Consider the following 13620-nt stretch of genomic DNA (forward strand, 5'->3'; position numbering starts at 1 on the left):
GCTGGTAGGAATATGGAGCCTAAAGTTATATTTGATAAGGTCTTAGATGGAAATAACTGTGAGATGTTTGACAGAAAAGGCCTAGAGTGCTTTGAAGAGACTGTTGGTAGGAATATGAACACTAAAGAGACTTTTTATGAGGCCTTAAAAGTAAATGATGGTGCTTGCTTCAGCAGCACATATACTAAAATTGGAATGATACAGAGAAGATTAGCATGATCCCTGTGCAAGATGACATGCAAATTCTTGAAGCATTCCATATTTTTCCAAGAAACTTGTATCTTTGGGCTGTCCATGTGCCAGCTAGGCCCTGAGCCTCAGCAGAGATGCAACACCTACTCTTCAGTTCTTTGGACTCATCCAGGACAACTAACAAGGAGGTAAGGATGGATATCCACCACACCAAGGAACTGAGAGAGTCTACAACTGCAAGCAAGAGAGTCCCATCCATCAGCCATATGGGATCGAGAGCCCCTCTCAATTAGAGGTGGAGTGGGCATCACCATCCCAGAATCCTCAGGATTGAGGAATAAAATATGGACTAGAGTGGACTTACTGGCATTCGACTATAGACTTATTGTGATTCTAGTAATAGAAGAAATTATATCATTGGTGTGGAGACAGTGGCCACTGGAGGTGCTGAAGGCAGGGAGAGGGGGCATTTTTGGGACTTGGAATTGTCCTGAATGACATTGCAACAAGCCATTATATATTCTGCCATGACCTACAGAACTGAGTGGGAGAGAGTGTAAACTGCAATGTAAACTATAATCCAAGCTTAGTGGCAGTGGTCCAAATGTGTTCATCAATTGCAATGAATGTACCACACTAAAGAAAGAAGTTGTTAATGTGGGGAAGGGTGGGAGGTGTAGGGATTGGGGCATATGGGAATCCTTATAGTTTTTTATGTAACATTTTGTGTAACCTAAGTATCTTTTTAAAAAATTAAAAAATAAATTAAAAAAAGGTAAACAATGAAACTGTTATTGGAAACTGGGGGAAAGGTGATCTGTGTTTAAAAATTGCAGCAAACTTAGCAAGATTGACTCCTCATGTTTTATGGAAGACAGAATTTGAAAATGGCAAGCCTGTGCATTTAGCTGACGAACTTTACAAAGTAAACATGGAGAATGTGACTTGGGTTCTCCTTGTAGCTTATAATAAATGCTAGATGAGGTAAGTTGAGCCCAGAAACAGATGAGTCCCAGCAAGAGAGACAAGCCTTATGCTAGCCTACAGCTGAGATCAGAAGGAGCGGGACTCAAGGAGCCTTAAGAGGAAGAGGAAGGCTGAACCCTTGCAGAAACTGACAGCCATTTTGCTCCAACACTTGGCAACAGACTTTGGTGAGGGAAGTAACTTACTCTTTATAGCCTTGTGACTGTAAGCTTCTACCCCAAATAAATACCCTTTATGAAAGCCAACAGATTTCTGGTACTTTACATCAGCACCCCTTTGGCTGACTGATACACCATCCTATTATTAACATCATGGATAAGTATTGTACATTTGTTAGAGTTCACGAGAGAATGTTCTCAGATTTGTACTATTAACCACAGTCCATCATTCACCATGGGGTTTGCAGTGTTATACAGTCCCCTGCCTTGTATAATTCTTTCAAATTGTACACTCAGTGGCTCTCAGTTTCATCACAGAGTTGGGCTGTCATCAGTTTCATTACTCCAAAAGGAAAAATCCCATACCTCCTTATATCCCCCCATTATTGACCCTTAGCACTGATATAGTACCTTCTTTGCAATTGCTGTAAAAAATTACAATATTACTGTTAACTATAGTCTATATGTTACATTAGCTGTATTTTCCCCATGTATCCCCACATTCTTAATACCTTGTAGTAGAGGAACCTTCTTGTATTTGTACTATTAACCACAATCATCATCCACCACTAAGATCACTATGTTATGCACTCCCTAGGTTATCCTCTACTTTCATTTTAACCATTTTTAAGTGTACAATTCAGTGATATTAATTACATTCACAATATTTTATTACCATCATGACCATTCATTACCAAAACTTTTTCATCACCCCAATCAGAAACCCTTTACCCATTAAGCAATAACTCTCCATTTCTCTTCCTTCTGGCCCCTGGTAATCTATAAAATACTTTGTCTCTATGGATTGGCTTATTATAGGTATTTCATATAAGTGGAATCATACAATATTTGTCCTATTGTGTTCAGTTTATTTTGTGCTGAAGGTTGTCTTTTCACTTTCTTGATGATGTCCTTTAATATAAAAACATTTTAATTAGGATGAAGCCCAGTGTATATTTTTCCCTTTATTGCTCAGGCATGGATTGTTTTTTTTTTTCTTTCCCCTTCCCTGCCTCCCCCGCCCCTGTTGTCTGCCCTCTATGTCCATTCACTGTGTGTTCTTCTGTGTCCGCCCACATTCTTGTCAGCAGCACCTGGAATCTGTGTCTCATTTTGTTGCATCATCTTGCTGCATCAGCTCTCTGTGTGTTCAGTGCCATTCCTGGGCAGGCTGCCCTTTTTTCCCCCCTGGGTGGCTCTCCTTATGGGGTATACTCCTTGTGCATGAGGCTCCCCTATGCGGGGGACACCCCTGAGTGGCACGGCACTTCCCATGCACATCAGCACTGCGTGTGGGCCAGCTCACCACATGGGTCAGGAGGCCCTGGGTTTGAGCCCTGGACCTCCCATGTGGTAGGTGGACGCCCTATCCATTGGGCCAAATCCGCTTCCCTGGGCATTTTTGAGTGATGACACAACTGGTATCCAGTTCATGGGGACTAGGGATGCATTATGCAACATTCAAGATAGTCCTTGATGATTAAGAATTATCCTGCCCTAAATGCTAATACTTCTCCCTTGAAAAACTTCTCCCTTGAAAAGTGGCATTAAACAAGGATTCTCTGCTTTGGGATTTCATTGACCACTAAATTTTTAAAATGTTGGTTACCAAAGCAAATTATCAACATTTAATTTCATTAAGCAAAATTACTACCATTTTCTACTATTAATGTTTTTTTTTTAAAAAAGATATTTTAATCCAAAACATCTTGTGCAATAATGTTCATAGCAGCTTTTTTCACAAAAGGAAAGGCTGGAAATCAAGTGATGAGTAGATAAAAAAAGTATGGCATGTCCATAACAGTGAAATGCCATCGACCCATAAAAAAGAAACTAGAGGTACATGCAATAAATGAATGATTTTCAAAGCCATTATGCTAAGCAAAAGCAGCCAGAGAGAAGAGAATAAGTATTGATTCTACTTATGTCAATGATTCTACTTATGTGAAACACTTGATAATACAAATCTAATTAATAGTGCCAAAAATCAGGTTTGTGGTTGCCTGGGGTGGGGAGTAAGGGGTTTGACTGGGAAGGGACACAAAGGAAACTTTTGGTGTAATGGAGATATCTATATCTTGATTGTGGTGGTAGTTACACAGGTACACATTTGTCAAAACTTATCAGGCTGGGAAATGGATTTGGCTCAACTGATAGAGCGTCTGTCTGCCACATGGGAGGTCCAGGGTTCAAACCCAGGGTCTCCTGACCCATGTGGTGAGCTGGCCCACATGCAGTGCTGATGTGCACAAGGAGTGCCGTGCCACTCAGGGGTGTCCCCTGCATAGGGGAACCCCCATACACAAGGAATGTGCCCTGCAAGAAGAGCTGCCCCATGTGAAAAAAGCACAGCCTGCCCAGGTGTGGCACCACCCACATGGAGAGCTGATGCAGCAAGATGACGCAACAAAAAGAGACACAGATTCCCAGTGTTGCTGACAGGAATGCAAGTGGACACAGAAGAACATACAGCAAATGGACACAGAGAGCAGAAAATGGGGGGGGTGGGGGGGTGGGGGGGTGGGAGAGAGAGAAATAAAGAAAAAATAAATGTTTAAAAAAAAAACAAAACTTATCAGACTGTACACTTAAAATGGGCATATTTTACCGTTTGTAAGTCATACTTCAATGAAGTTAATTTTTAAAAATATTAAATATTTTTTAAAAGTAATAAATTTCAGCTTATGCTCCTTCCAGTAATCATATAAATGGGCCTACATCTTGAAAAACTCTTTATGGAAAAGCATCATTTATTTGTGTTTAAAAGGCTGACATTTGACTCTCTTAAACAAGCCCAGTTTATGTATGGAGAGAAGAATAATTTAAAAATAACATGAAAACTAAAATCTGCCCTTACCTTACAATATCAAAATAATAACTATTTCTCACTTACGTCTTTTTTCTGGGTTGTGAATCCCATATGTTTATTCTTCATTTTATAGGCAGTGAATAGCTTTCTGGCTTCTCTGGATATGGGATTGACATCAGGGAATGACTGAGAAAGATGACATGGGACACAAGAAAGCTTGACACAAATATACTAAATATAGCAAAAAATTACTAACTTTAACCTATGTGAAACTACGGCGGTAATTCTAAAGAGTAACACTGTTTTGATGCCTGTCCATAAAACCAAAGATCTTTTTATATGTAATCATATACTCTCTGTAATATGTGTTCCATTCATGTAAGTGCGTTCCAAATATTAAATGCTTTGGAAATTTGCAAGCTAACTCACTATGGAACTACAGGAAAGTAGAGATACTAATGTATTCATGTCTTGTTTCTTGACAAACAAAAGGTTTTAACCTAGGATTCCTCAGTAGAGATTTAGTGAAAGTGTGAAATGATTATTTAGAGATGTTAATCTGACCCATAGTTTTCACAATGTTCTACAATCTTCAAGTTTCTTTGGGGTGTTATGTATGCCTTAAAAAGAGGAAGTTTAAGTTGATTTTCTTTCACTGTGGTTTAAAATATACATAGAAGACATACTTCCTTTATTTTTTTAAAGGAGGTACTGGGGATCAAACCCTGGACCTCATACATGGGAAGCAGGCACTCAACCACTTGAGCTACATCCACTCCCACCCTACTTCATTTTTAAGAGATCATAGATGACACAAGTTCATAGGAAATTAATTTTCCAAAGCTTAGGAATCAATGCCTTAGAAGAAATCAAGTATTCATTTTTCTCCCAACTCCACTTTCATCTTCTAATTTCTCATTGTTACAAATTTTCAGGCATTTCACAGGTAAAGTCCATAAATGGTCATTGCATTTAATTAGCCAAGATTCCAGCATCCTCACTGAAGAAATTACCAGAAGATGCAGAATGTTAAAAACCTGATACTGATCAACATTGCTCTTGCTTTGTCCCTGGTGAGGTGGTGCCATGAAGAAACTTCTGCACATACCGCCTCAGGTAAGCATGGAGGAAGAAGACTGCATTTGACAGGTGCCAGAGATAGCTTCAGGCTTTGGGGTTGCTGTTTGTAAATCAAGGTGATGGCAAAGCGCCCAGAAATCTTCACAGTGATGAACTTATTCACCTGGGACAATAGAAAGGATTGTCATTTCCTGCACGGAGTACTCATTTTCATGATTCACATGGAAGTCATAGACATTTGCATGATGCATGGAGGATATGTGAAACCAACATTTACAGGGTGCTTCAGTCTCTTGGGTTAAATTGGGAATGTTTTGGGTTTCGTGCTGCAGATTCTCATGTTGATATAATTTATTGAGGGTAGGGGAACGAGTAGGGAGAAACTATTTTGCAAATTAATGTGGCCATGTCTTAAAAAGAAAGTCAAATCCATTATAGATTGAGAAAATGTTATGTTGACTTGAAGGTACTTCTGAGCCCTAATTCTACCCTGAGACAGTCGCTCCTGTAAAATATGGTTGATAACATCTGTTTCCCATGGTGTGGAGGAAAGGTATTAAAAGCTGTCAAGTGCTTGGAGTTTAAAAACTATAGCATTACTATGACGTTCATTAAAGTTGGAGAGATTTGGTAAATGACAAGGAGAAAGGAAAGATAAACAACCTCAGTTGCTGAACTGAACAGACTGAATGTTGGCAGATTTGTAAAGCATATGTTAAAAGCTCTCTGTCGTTATAGCCTCTCATTAACTTAGCTGCTCTGAACACTCAAGGACTATTGTTTTGATCACAAATTACCCGTCCTTTCTTCCTGCAGGCTGCCATCTGAGGAATCTGAACTGAATAATCTACCCTATTAGTGATCCTGATGCTTCTAGATAAAGGGTGAAGAAACTGACTTCTGAGTGTCAGAAAATCAGCAAAGCTTTCCTGGTACAGTTTCTTTTGCCTACTATTTACTTCCCTAATCCTTCTGAGCAAAATTCTTTAAAAGAAAGAGCATCAGTAGGGCCCAAGGTCACCACCAATGACTTTATAACTTGTATAGAACACAGACCTAGAAGTTGTCTGTAACAGCCAACAGAACTATGTGAGCCACAAAAGCGAACCACTTTTAAATTTTCTAAGCCACATTAAAAAAAAGCAGATGAAACTAAATTTAATGAGATGTTTTATAACCAAATTTTAACATTTGAATAGGTAATGAGTATAAAACTTATTCATAAGATATTTTACACTTTCTTTTCATACTTAGTCTTCAAAATCTGGGCTGTATTTTATACTCACAACACATCTCAAGTGCTCAATAGCCACATGTGGCTAATGGGTGCTGTATTGGACTGTTGTAACCCTATAAAAATGGTGCCCCTAAAGTTGGTTGTGCATACACTGTCCACACAGTCATATACAATGAGGCCCTGCACAAGTGCAGCGCACAGATCACACATACACTTAAAGTCACTATATCTGAATTGAGAAAATAAGAAAGTCTAGCACAAAGGTTACGCACTGGTGGTAGCTCAGAAGTGTTTGGTTTAGTCTTACTTGAGTTTGAATTAATTGCAAACTTTTAAATATCATAACAATCTGAATTCCTGGCTTTAAAAAAATTCATAAAGTACAGCAACCCCAGGCCCATATTCTCATGAAAACAGTCTTCTGACCCTGAGTAGAGGCAGCCCCTTCAGGTGAGGCGCACTCTGCCGTTCACCCCAGACCCCACCTGATAAGCTCAGTCTTATGTATCTGTATTTGTGATACTTCATCCTATAGACATACCTACCAAACTATTAATGAGTAATTCTGCAGAGTGAGACTGAAAGGGAGGAGACTCTCCCTTTAAACATTGTATACTTGACTATTTAAAAATTTTTATAGTAGGCATGAGTGCTTTTCTAATATATATTTTTAAAATAATTGTTTAAAGCAAATGCTTCCATCAAGGAAGGATAATTTTCCAAGTGAAATGGAGGATTGAAATTAAATTGATCAGAACAATTAACTAGTATAAACAGCCAAATCAAATAATTCAGTCTTCTCTATCCTCTTTTCCTGTAATAGTATGTTTTAGAGAATCCAAAGTAAGTTATTGTTGCAACATAAGAAACAATCATAAAAATGATAAATGGTAAAGCAATACCCAAATTTCAACTGGGACATCAAGTTTCCCTTTTGAAGACCACATCCATTCCCTTATGATGTGTCCACTTTTGCTGGTCACCATGCCTCCGTCCTGATTAAACATCACTGCTATTATTTGCCTACAAAAAAAATAGAAACAGCTCATTTAGAACAAGAAAAATTCACAGACTCATGGATTTGGCTGAGGTGATGGAAGTCACTAATAACAGCCTTTAGGAGTGCAGGGATTACTCCTGTACACTCCTGGTGATGGTCATCCTGCCTCTGTCTGAACACCTTCCTATAAAAGAAGGGTGGTACATATACTCCCAGCTGACCAAGACAATCCTCTGAGAATGTCCTGCCCAATCCATAGGTTCATAGGAATGAGCCTTGTTGGCCATGATTATCATACCAAGTGGCCCTGCTACCTTGGCCATGGCTGATTTAATCAGGGATGGACATTTAACCCAAGGATGTATTCCAAATGGATGGAACAATATGTGCAAAAGGTTGTAAGGAAGGAGGAGAGCAAGGAGTATTCAAGGGACTGAAGAAGGTCAGAGAGGTTAGAGTCCAGAGTGGTGCAAATGAGGCTGGAGTGATTGGCAGGCAGGGGCCAGCTGTGCAGGCCTTCCTAGGCCATATCATGAATTTTGTCTTCGTTTACGAGCAACTTAAAGCCATAGAAGGGTTTTAAAAACACATCAAGGAGGTGACCTGATCCAATGGGTTGACAAGGGATCAGAGTGGATGCTAGGAGACCAGTTAAGAAGTCATGACAGTGGCCAAGGAGAAGATTGGACTAGGGTATGGGTGAGGGAGATGGAGACACATGCTTGGATTCAAGAACCATCTAGGACACAAAAATCAATCAGATTTGGATGGATGGGATTTGGGTAGTGAAGAATAGAGAGGTGTCAATTTTATCTTCCCTATATTTTATATGTCCATTAAAGCAGCCTAGAATTGCATTAGCTTCTCTGGAGCAGTAGCATCACTCTATGGGTTCATGTGCTCATCATCTTTGTCTTCTTCCTTCTTGGCAAGATCCTGGCACAGAGAAGGGGCTTTCACAGAATGGATTCAATACAACAATTACATACTTATTATTTGATGCACTCTAGGGATGCCCAAAGTGAGGTGGTCTCCCTGCTCCCAGGACACTTTGAGCCTTGTGATAATAGTTACTTTGATAGCTTACATTTATTGAGTGCCTGCTATGTGCCAAGCACTGTGCTAGTGCCAGAAAGGCATGCTCTAAATAGGCACTATGACTTTATGGTTACAAACACAGACAGTAGAGCCAGATTATTATTGTATTGCCCCTCCCATTTCCTCATTGTGTGAACTTGAACATATTTCTTTATCTTTCTGTGGCTCAGCATCCTTTTTTTTTTTTTTAAAGATTGATTTATTTATTTACTTCCCCCCCTCCCCCAGTTGTCTGTTCTCTGTGTCTATTGCTGCGTCTTGTTTATTTGTCCACTTCTGTTGTTGTCAGCGGCACGGGAAGTGTGGGCGGCGCCATTCCTGGGCAGGCTGCACTTTATATTGTGCTGGGCGGCTCTCCTTACGGGTGCACACCTTGCGCTTGGGCTCCCCTATGCGGGGGACACCCCTGCGTGGCAGGGCACACCTTGTGCGCATCAGCACTGCGCATGGGCCAGCTCCACACGGGTCAAGGAGGCCCGGGGTTTGAACCGCGGACCTCCCATGTGGTAGACGGACGCCCTAACCACTGGGCCAAGTCCGTTTCCCCCAGTGGCTCAGTATCCTTGTCTTAAAAAATAGTGATAACAACAGTTCAAACTCACAGGGTTGTTGTGAGGACTAAATGAGTTAATAAATGTAAAGTACTTAAAACAGAGCCAGGCACCTATTAAGTGCTATAAAAAAAGTTGGCTTTTAAATACAATTCCATCCATAGGTATTGTGAGTCGCATTCCACAGATCAGAAATGAAAATCAGGACAGGTTAGTTAATAGGGTAACCACCAACCTAATGTAAAGTTCAATAGAGTTTCATAGTCTAATGGAAGAATAGTGGCCTACAGCATAAAATGGGCACTTTTGGCTTATCCCGAGAATTTAGTCTACCATAACGACAAGTCAGTGAAAAGAGCAGACAGAAGTCCCAAGCTTTGACACTTGCAGGGCATTCCTTTTTAAACACCCTTTCACTCACCCTGGGCAGTACAGCTTCAGCTGTTCTCATTTCTGCAAGAAGCCCCAGGGAAGACTCCAATTATCCACTCAGGATTCCAGTAGGAGCTTTGGCTAAAACAGCTGTTTTCCTTGCCAGCACAATGTTACTCTCTACATTGGATCCTGGCAACAGGGGTCCCAATCCACGCCCTCTTTTATTGATCTTCCTACTGGCATGAGCCTTCTCACCATGGCTACCTTTGGTGGGATGGCAGATGCACAAAAGGAGGACAGTTTTAAAAGATCATCCACAGTTAAATAATGAAATTGTTTTGGAGGCAGCATTTTATTTCTGCCTTCTCTCTTTCAAAGTTTCAGTTCCTCTACCACAGAATGGTCTGTGGTGCCCCGGATGAAATTACAAAGGGGCAGGACTTTAGGGAGTGAGGTTGAGCATTTGAGGCTTCTGCAAAGTGTCCAAAATACTATCAACAGATGGTGAACCATTTATAAGTTTAGTTACTATTATCAAGGACAACGGGGGAAGGTGAGGAAGATATCACCCGAGGCAAATGGCGGGGTGTGTGGCAGGGATTTGTCACTTCCTATTTGTTTCATGGATATAATGCTTATTTTGGACATTTGATTTTACATAACAAATAATCAAGGGGACAATTTCCCAGGATAAACTTAAATTTGCAGCAGTATTATATAGTCTGACCAGGGCACTGAATATTCTGGCTTCTACTGAGTAGTAAAAGTTGGGGACGTACTTTTACTTCAATTTTGTTGAATTATAATTCAATAAATTTGTTGAATAGCAATTTTCTTTTTCTTTTTTTTAAAGGCATCTGAAAAATGTACTTCTTTTTTTTTTTTTAAGATTTATTTATTTATTTATTCCTCCCCACTTCCCCCCTCCCCAGTTGTCTGTTCTCTGTGTCTGTTCGCTGCGTCTTCTTTGTCCGCTTCTGTTGTTGACAGCGGCACGAGAATCTGTGTTTCTTTTTGCTGCGTCATCTTGTTGTGTCATTTCTCCGTGTGTGCGGTGCCATTCCTGGGCAGGCTGCACTTTGTTTGGCGCTGGGCGGCTCTCCTTACGGAGCTCACTCCTTACACGTGGGTGTCCCCTACACGGGGGACACCCCTGCGTGGAATGGCTCTCCTTGTGCACATCAGCACTGTGCATGGGCCAGCTCCACATGGGTCAAGGAGGCCCGGGGTTTGAACCATGGACCTCCCATGTGGTAGACAGATGCCCTAACCACTAGGCCAAGTCTGCCACCGAATAACAATTTTCTAAGTCTGTCTTTAAATTTCTATTTTTGGAGATATCAAGGATCATGTTGCCTGACCATTGCATCAGCTACCATTTATTATTACTTTTATATATAGCTTTTATTTTTAATTTAATATTGTTTCGATGGCAAGAGAAATTTTATAAATTTTCTTAACTTGTAGGGAACAAAGAATAACAGGTTAAAGCGCAATTTTCACATATGTAAAAGGGAAATAGCAATCCAACTTCAATCATGCAATACAGTACAGCAAATTATATACCAATGTCCCTCTCCTCCAGCTTTCTTTTTATATAACAGCTTTATTGAGATACAATTCACATGCCATTCATTCATTTAAAGTATACAATTTAATGGATTCTAGTATATTCACAGAGTTGTGCAACTATTACCACAGTCAATTTTAGAAGATTCTTACCACCCCAAAAAGAAATCTCATACCCATTAGCAGTCATTTGCCACTCCCCAACCCTACCCCCAGGCCTAAGCAACGACTAATTGACTTTCTGTCATAGAGATTTGTCTATTCTGGAAATTTCATATAAATGGAATTCTACAATATATGGTGTTTTGTGTTTGGTTTCTTTCTCTTATAATGCATTCAAGCTTCATTCATGTTGTAGCATGTATCAGGACTTCATTCCTTTTTATTACTGAATAATATTCCATCATATGGCTATATACCACATTTTATTTATTCATTCATCAGTTAAGCTTTCTTTTTGAAAATGTATTCATGCAACAGAATTATAGTGGAGTCTCACAAATGAGGGCTCTGTTTTTACTCAGACTCCAGGAAAGAAGTGATTTTTTTTTCACTAGAAATTTAAAATGCTATCTTATAAAAACAAAGAAAAGGAACACTTCCTAAGTCATTCTAAGAGGCCAACATCATCCTACTACCAAAGCCAGATAAAGTTACCACAAAACTAAAGACCAATATCTCTTATGAATTTAGACACAAGTATCCTCAGCAAAATACTAGCAAGCCGAATCCAAAAGCATATGAAAAAGAATCACACATCATGATCAAGTGGGATTTATCCATGGTATGCAAGTGTGGTTCAACATAAGAAAATCATTAATGTAATACACCACATTAACAGAATGAAGGGGAAAAAAAGCACAATCATCTCAATCAATGCAGAAAAGGCATTTGACAAAATACAGCACTCTTTCTTAATAAAAACACTTAGAACACCAGGAATAGAAGGAAACTTCCTCAACATGATGACAGGCATATATGAAAAACCCACAGCTCACATCCTACTTAATAGTGAAAGACTGAAAGCTTTCCCTCTAACATCTAAGACAAGGATGCCTACTGTTACCACTGTTATTCAGCATTGTACGGGAAGTTCTTGGCAGAGCAAATTAGGAAAGAAAAAAGAAATAAAAGGCACCCAAACTGCAAAGGAAGAAGTAAAACTTTCCCTATTTGCAGATGATAGGATCCTATATACAGAAAATCCTGAAAAATCTACAACATAGCTATTAGAGCTAATGAATGAATTCATCAAAGAGGTAGGGTACAAGGTCAACACACTAAAATCAGTAGTGTTTTTGTACACAAGCAATGAAAATCTGAAGAGGGAATCAAGAAAAAAGTTCTATTTTTAATAGTAACTGAAAGACTCAAATACATAGGAAAAAACTAACCAAGGATGTAAAAAACTTGTACATAGAAAACTACAAAACATTGCTAAAAGAAATTAAAGGGGAGCTCAATAAACAGGATATTCTGTGTTTATGGATTGGAAAATGAAATATCATTAAGATGTAATACTATCCTGGGTGGTGCCCCAGGGACAATTGCTGGATGTTGTATGTCCTCCCATGGCCCACTGGATGAAATGTGGGAAAGTGTGGGTTATGGTGTGGAACACGGGACATGGGGTGCAGCGATGCCCGGAGATGTACTCACCAGACGCAATGGATGTGACATGATGATGGGGGAGAGTGTTATTGTGAGGGGAGTGGTGGGGTGGGGTGGGGGGGCGAATGGAGACCTCATATTTTTTTAATGTAATATCTTTTTAAAAAATGAATTGAGTAAAATTTGAAAAAAAATAATGTGAAATAAAAGTAAAACATTGGGTGTAAAAAAAAAAAGTTGCTTATTCTATGTATTTACTATAAGAAAAAAAAAAAAAGATGTAATACTACCCAAAGCAATCTATAGTTTCAATGCAAATCCAATCAAATTTTCAACAACTTTCTGTGTAGAAATGGGAAAACCAATCATCAAATTTATATAGAACGGTTAAGGGGCCCCAAATAACTAAAGCCATCTTGAAAAACAAGAATGAAGTTGGAAGACTCACACTTCTGGATCTTAAAACTTATTACCAAGCCACAGTAATCAAAATTAGCATGTAATGACATAAAGGCAGACATATAGGCCAATGGAATAGAATTGATAATTCATCAATCAACCCTCACATTCATGGCCAAATAATTTTGACAAGGTGGAAAAGACCTCTCTGGGAAAGAATAGTGTCTTCAACAAGGTGCTGGGAAACCTGGATCTCCATTTGAAAATCCTACCTCACACCATATACAAAAATCAATGCAAAATAAACAAAGACCTAGAACTATCAAATTCCCAGAAGAAAACATAGGAAGGAATTTTGAGGACCTTGTTTTAGGCAATGGTTTCTTAGACTTTACACACAAAGCACAAGCAACAAAAGAAAAAATAGATAAATGGGACCACATCAAAATCACAAACTTTTGTTCCTCAAAGTACTTTTTCTAAAAAGTAAATGGGACAACCAGCAAGATGGTGGCAGAGTAAGATGCTCCTAGAGTCAGTTTTTGCTACAGGGC

The 13620-nt window shown here is 39.3% G+C and overlaps 1 protein-coding gene and 1 non-coding gene across 2 annotated transcripts in view; one reads left to right on the forward strand and one right to left on the reverse strand.

Moving 5' to 3' along the window:
• The window catches only part of LOC131280707 (uncharacterized), a 47130-nt gene that overhangs the window by 14150 nt on the left and 19360 nt on the right, over window positions 1–13620 (reverse strand). Inside the window, exons 2-4 of the mRNA XM_058309119.2 lie at window positions 7366–7486; window positions 5255–5389; window positions 4231–4332 (exon numbers count right to left, since the gene is read on the reverse strand). Coding sequence (XP_058165102.2) covers window positions 4231–4332; window positions 5255–5389; window positions 7366–7470 — 342 coding nt within the window. The 5' untranslated portion in view covers window positions 7471–7486. The remainder of the gene's footprint in view (window positions 1–4230; window positions 4333–5254; window positions 5390–7365; window positions 7487–13620) is intronic.
• On the forward strand, window positions 161–266 carry LOC111762568 (U6 spliceosomal RNA). The gene has a single exon (XR_002795660.1). It is a non-coding gene; the product is annotated as a U6 spliceosomal RNA (small nuclear RNA).

This window comes from Dasypus novemcinctus, chromosome 12 (assembly GCF_030445035.2).
Source record: "Dasypus novemcinctus isolate mDasNov1 chromosome 12, mDasNov1.1.hap2, whole genome shotgun sequence".
NCBI classification, from domain to species: domain Eukaryota; kingdom Metazoa; phylum Chordata; class Mammalia; order Cingulata; family Dasypodidae; genus Dasypus; species Dasypus novemcinctus.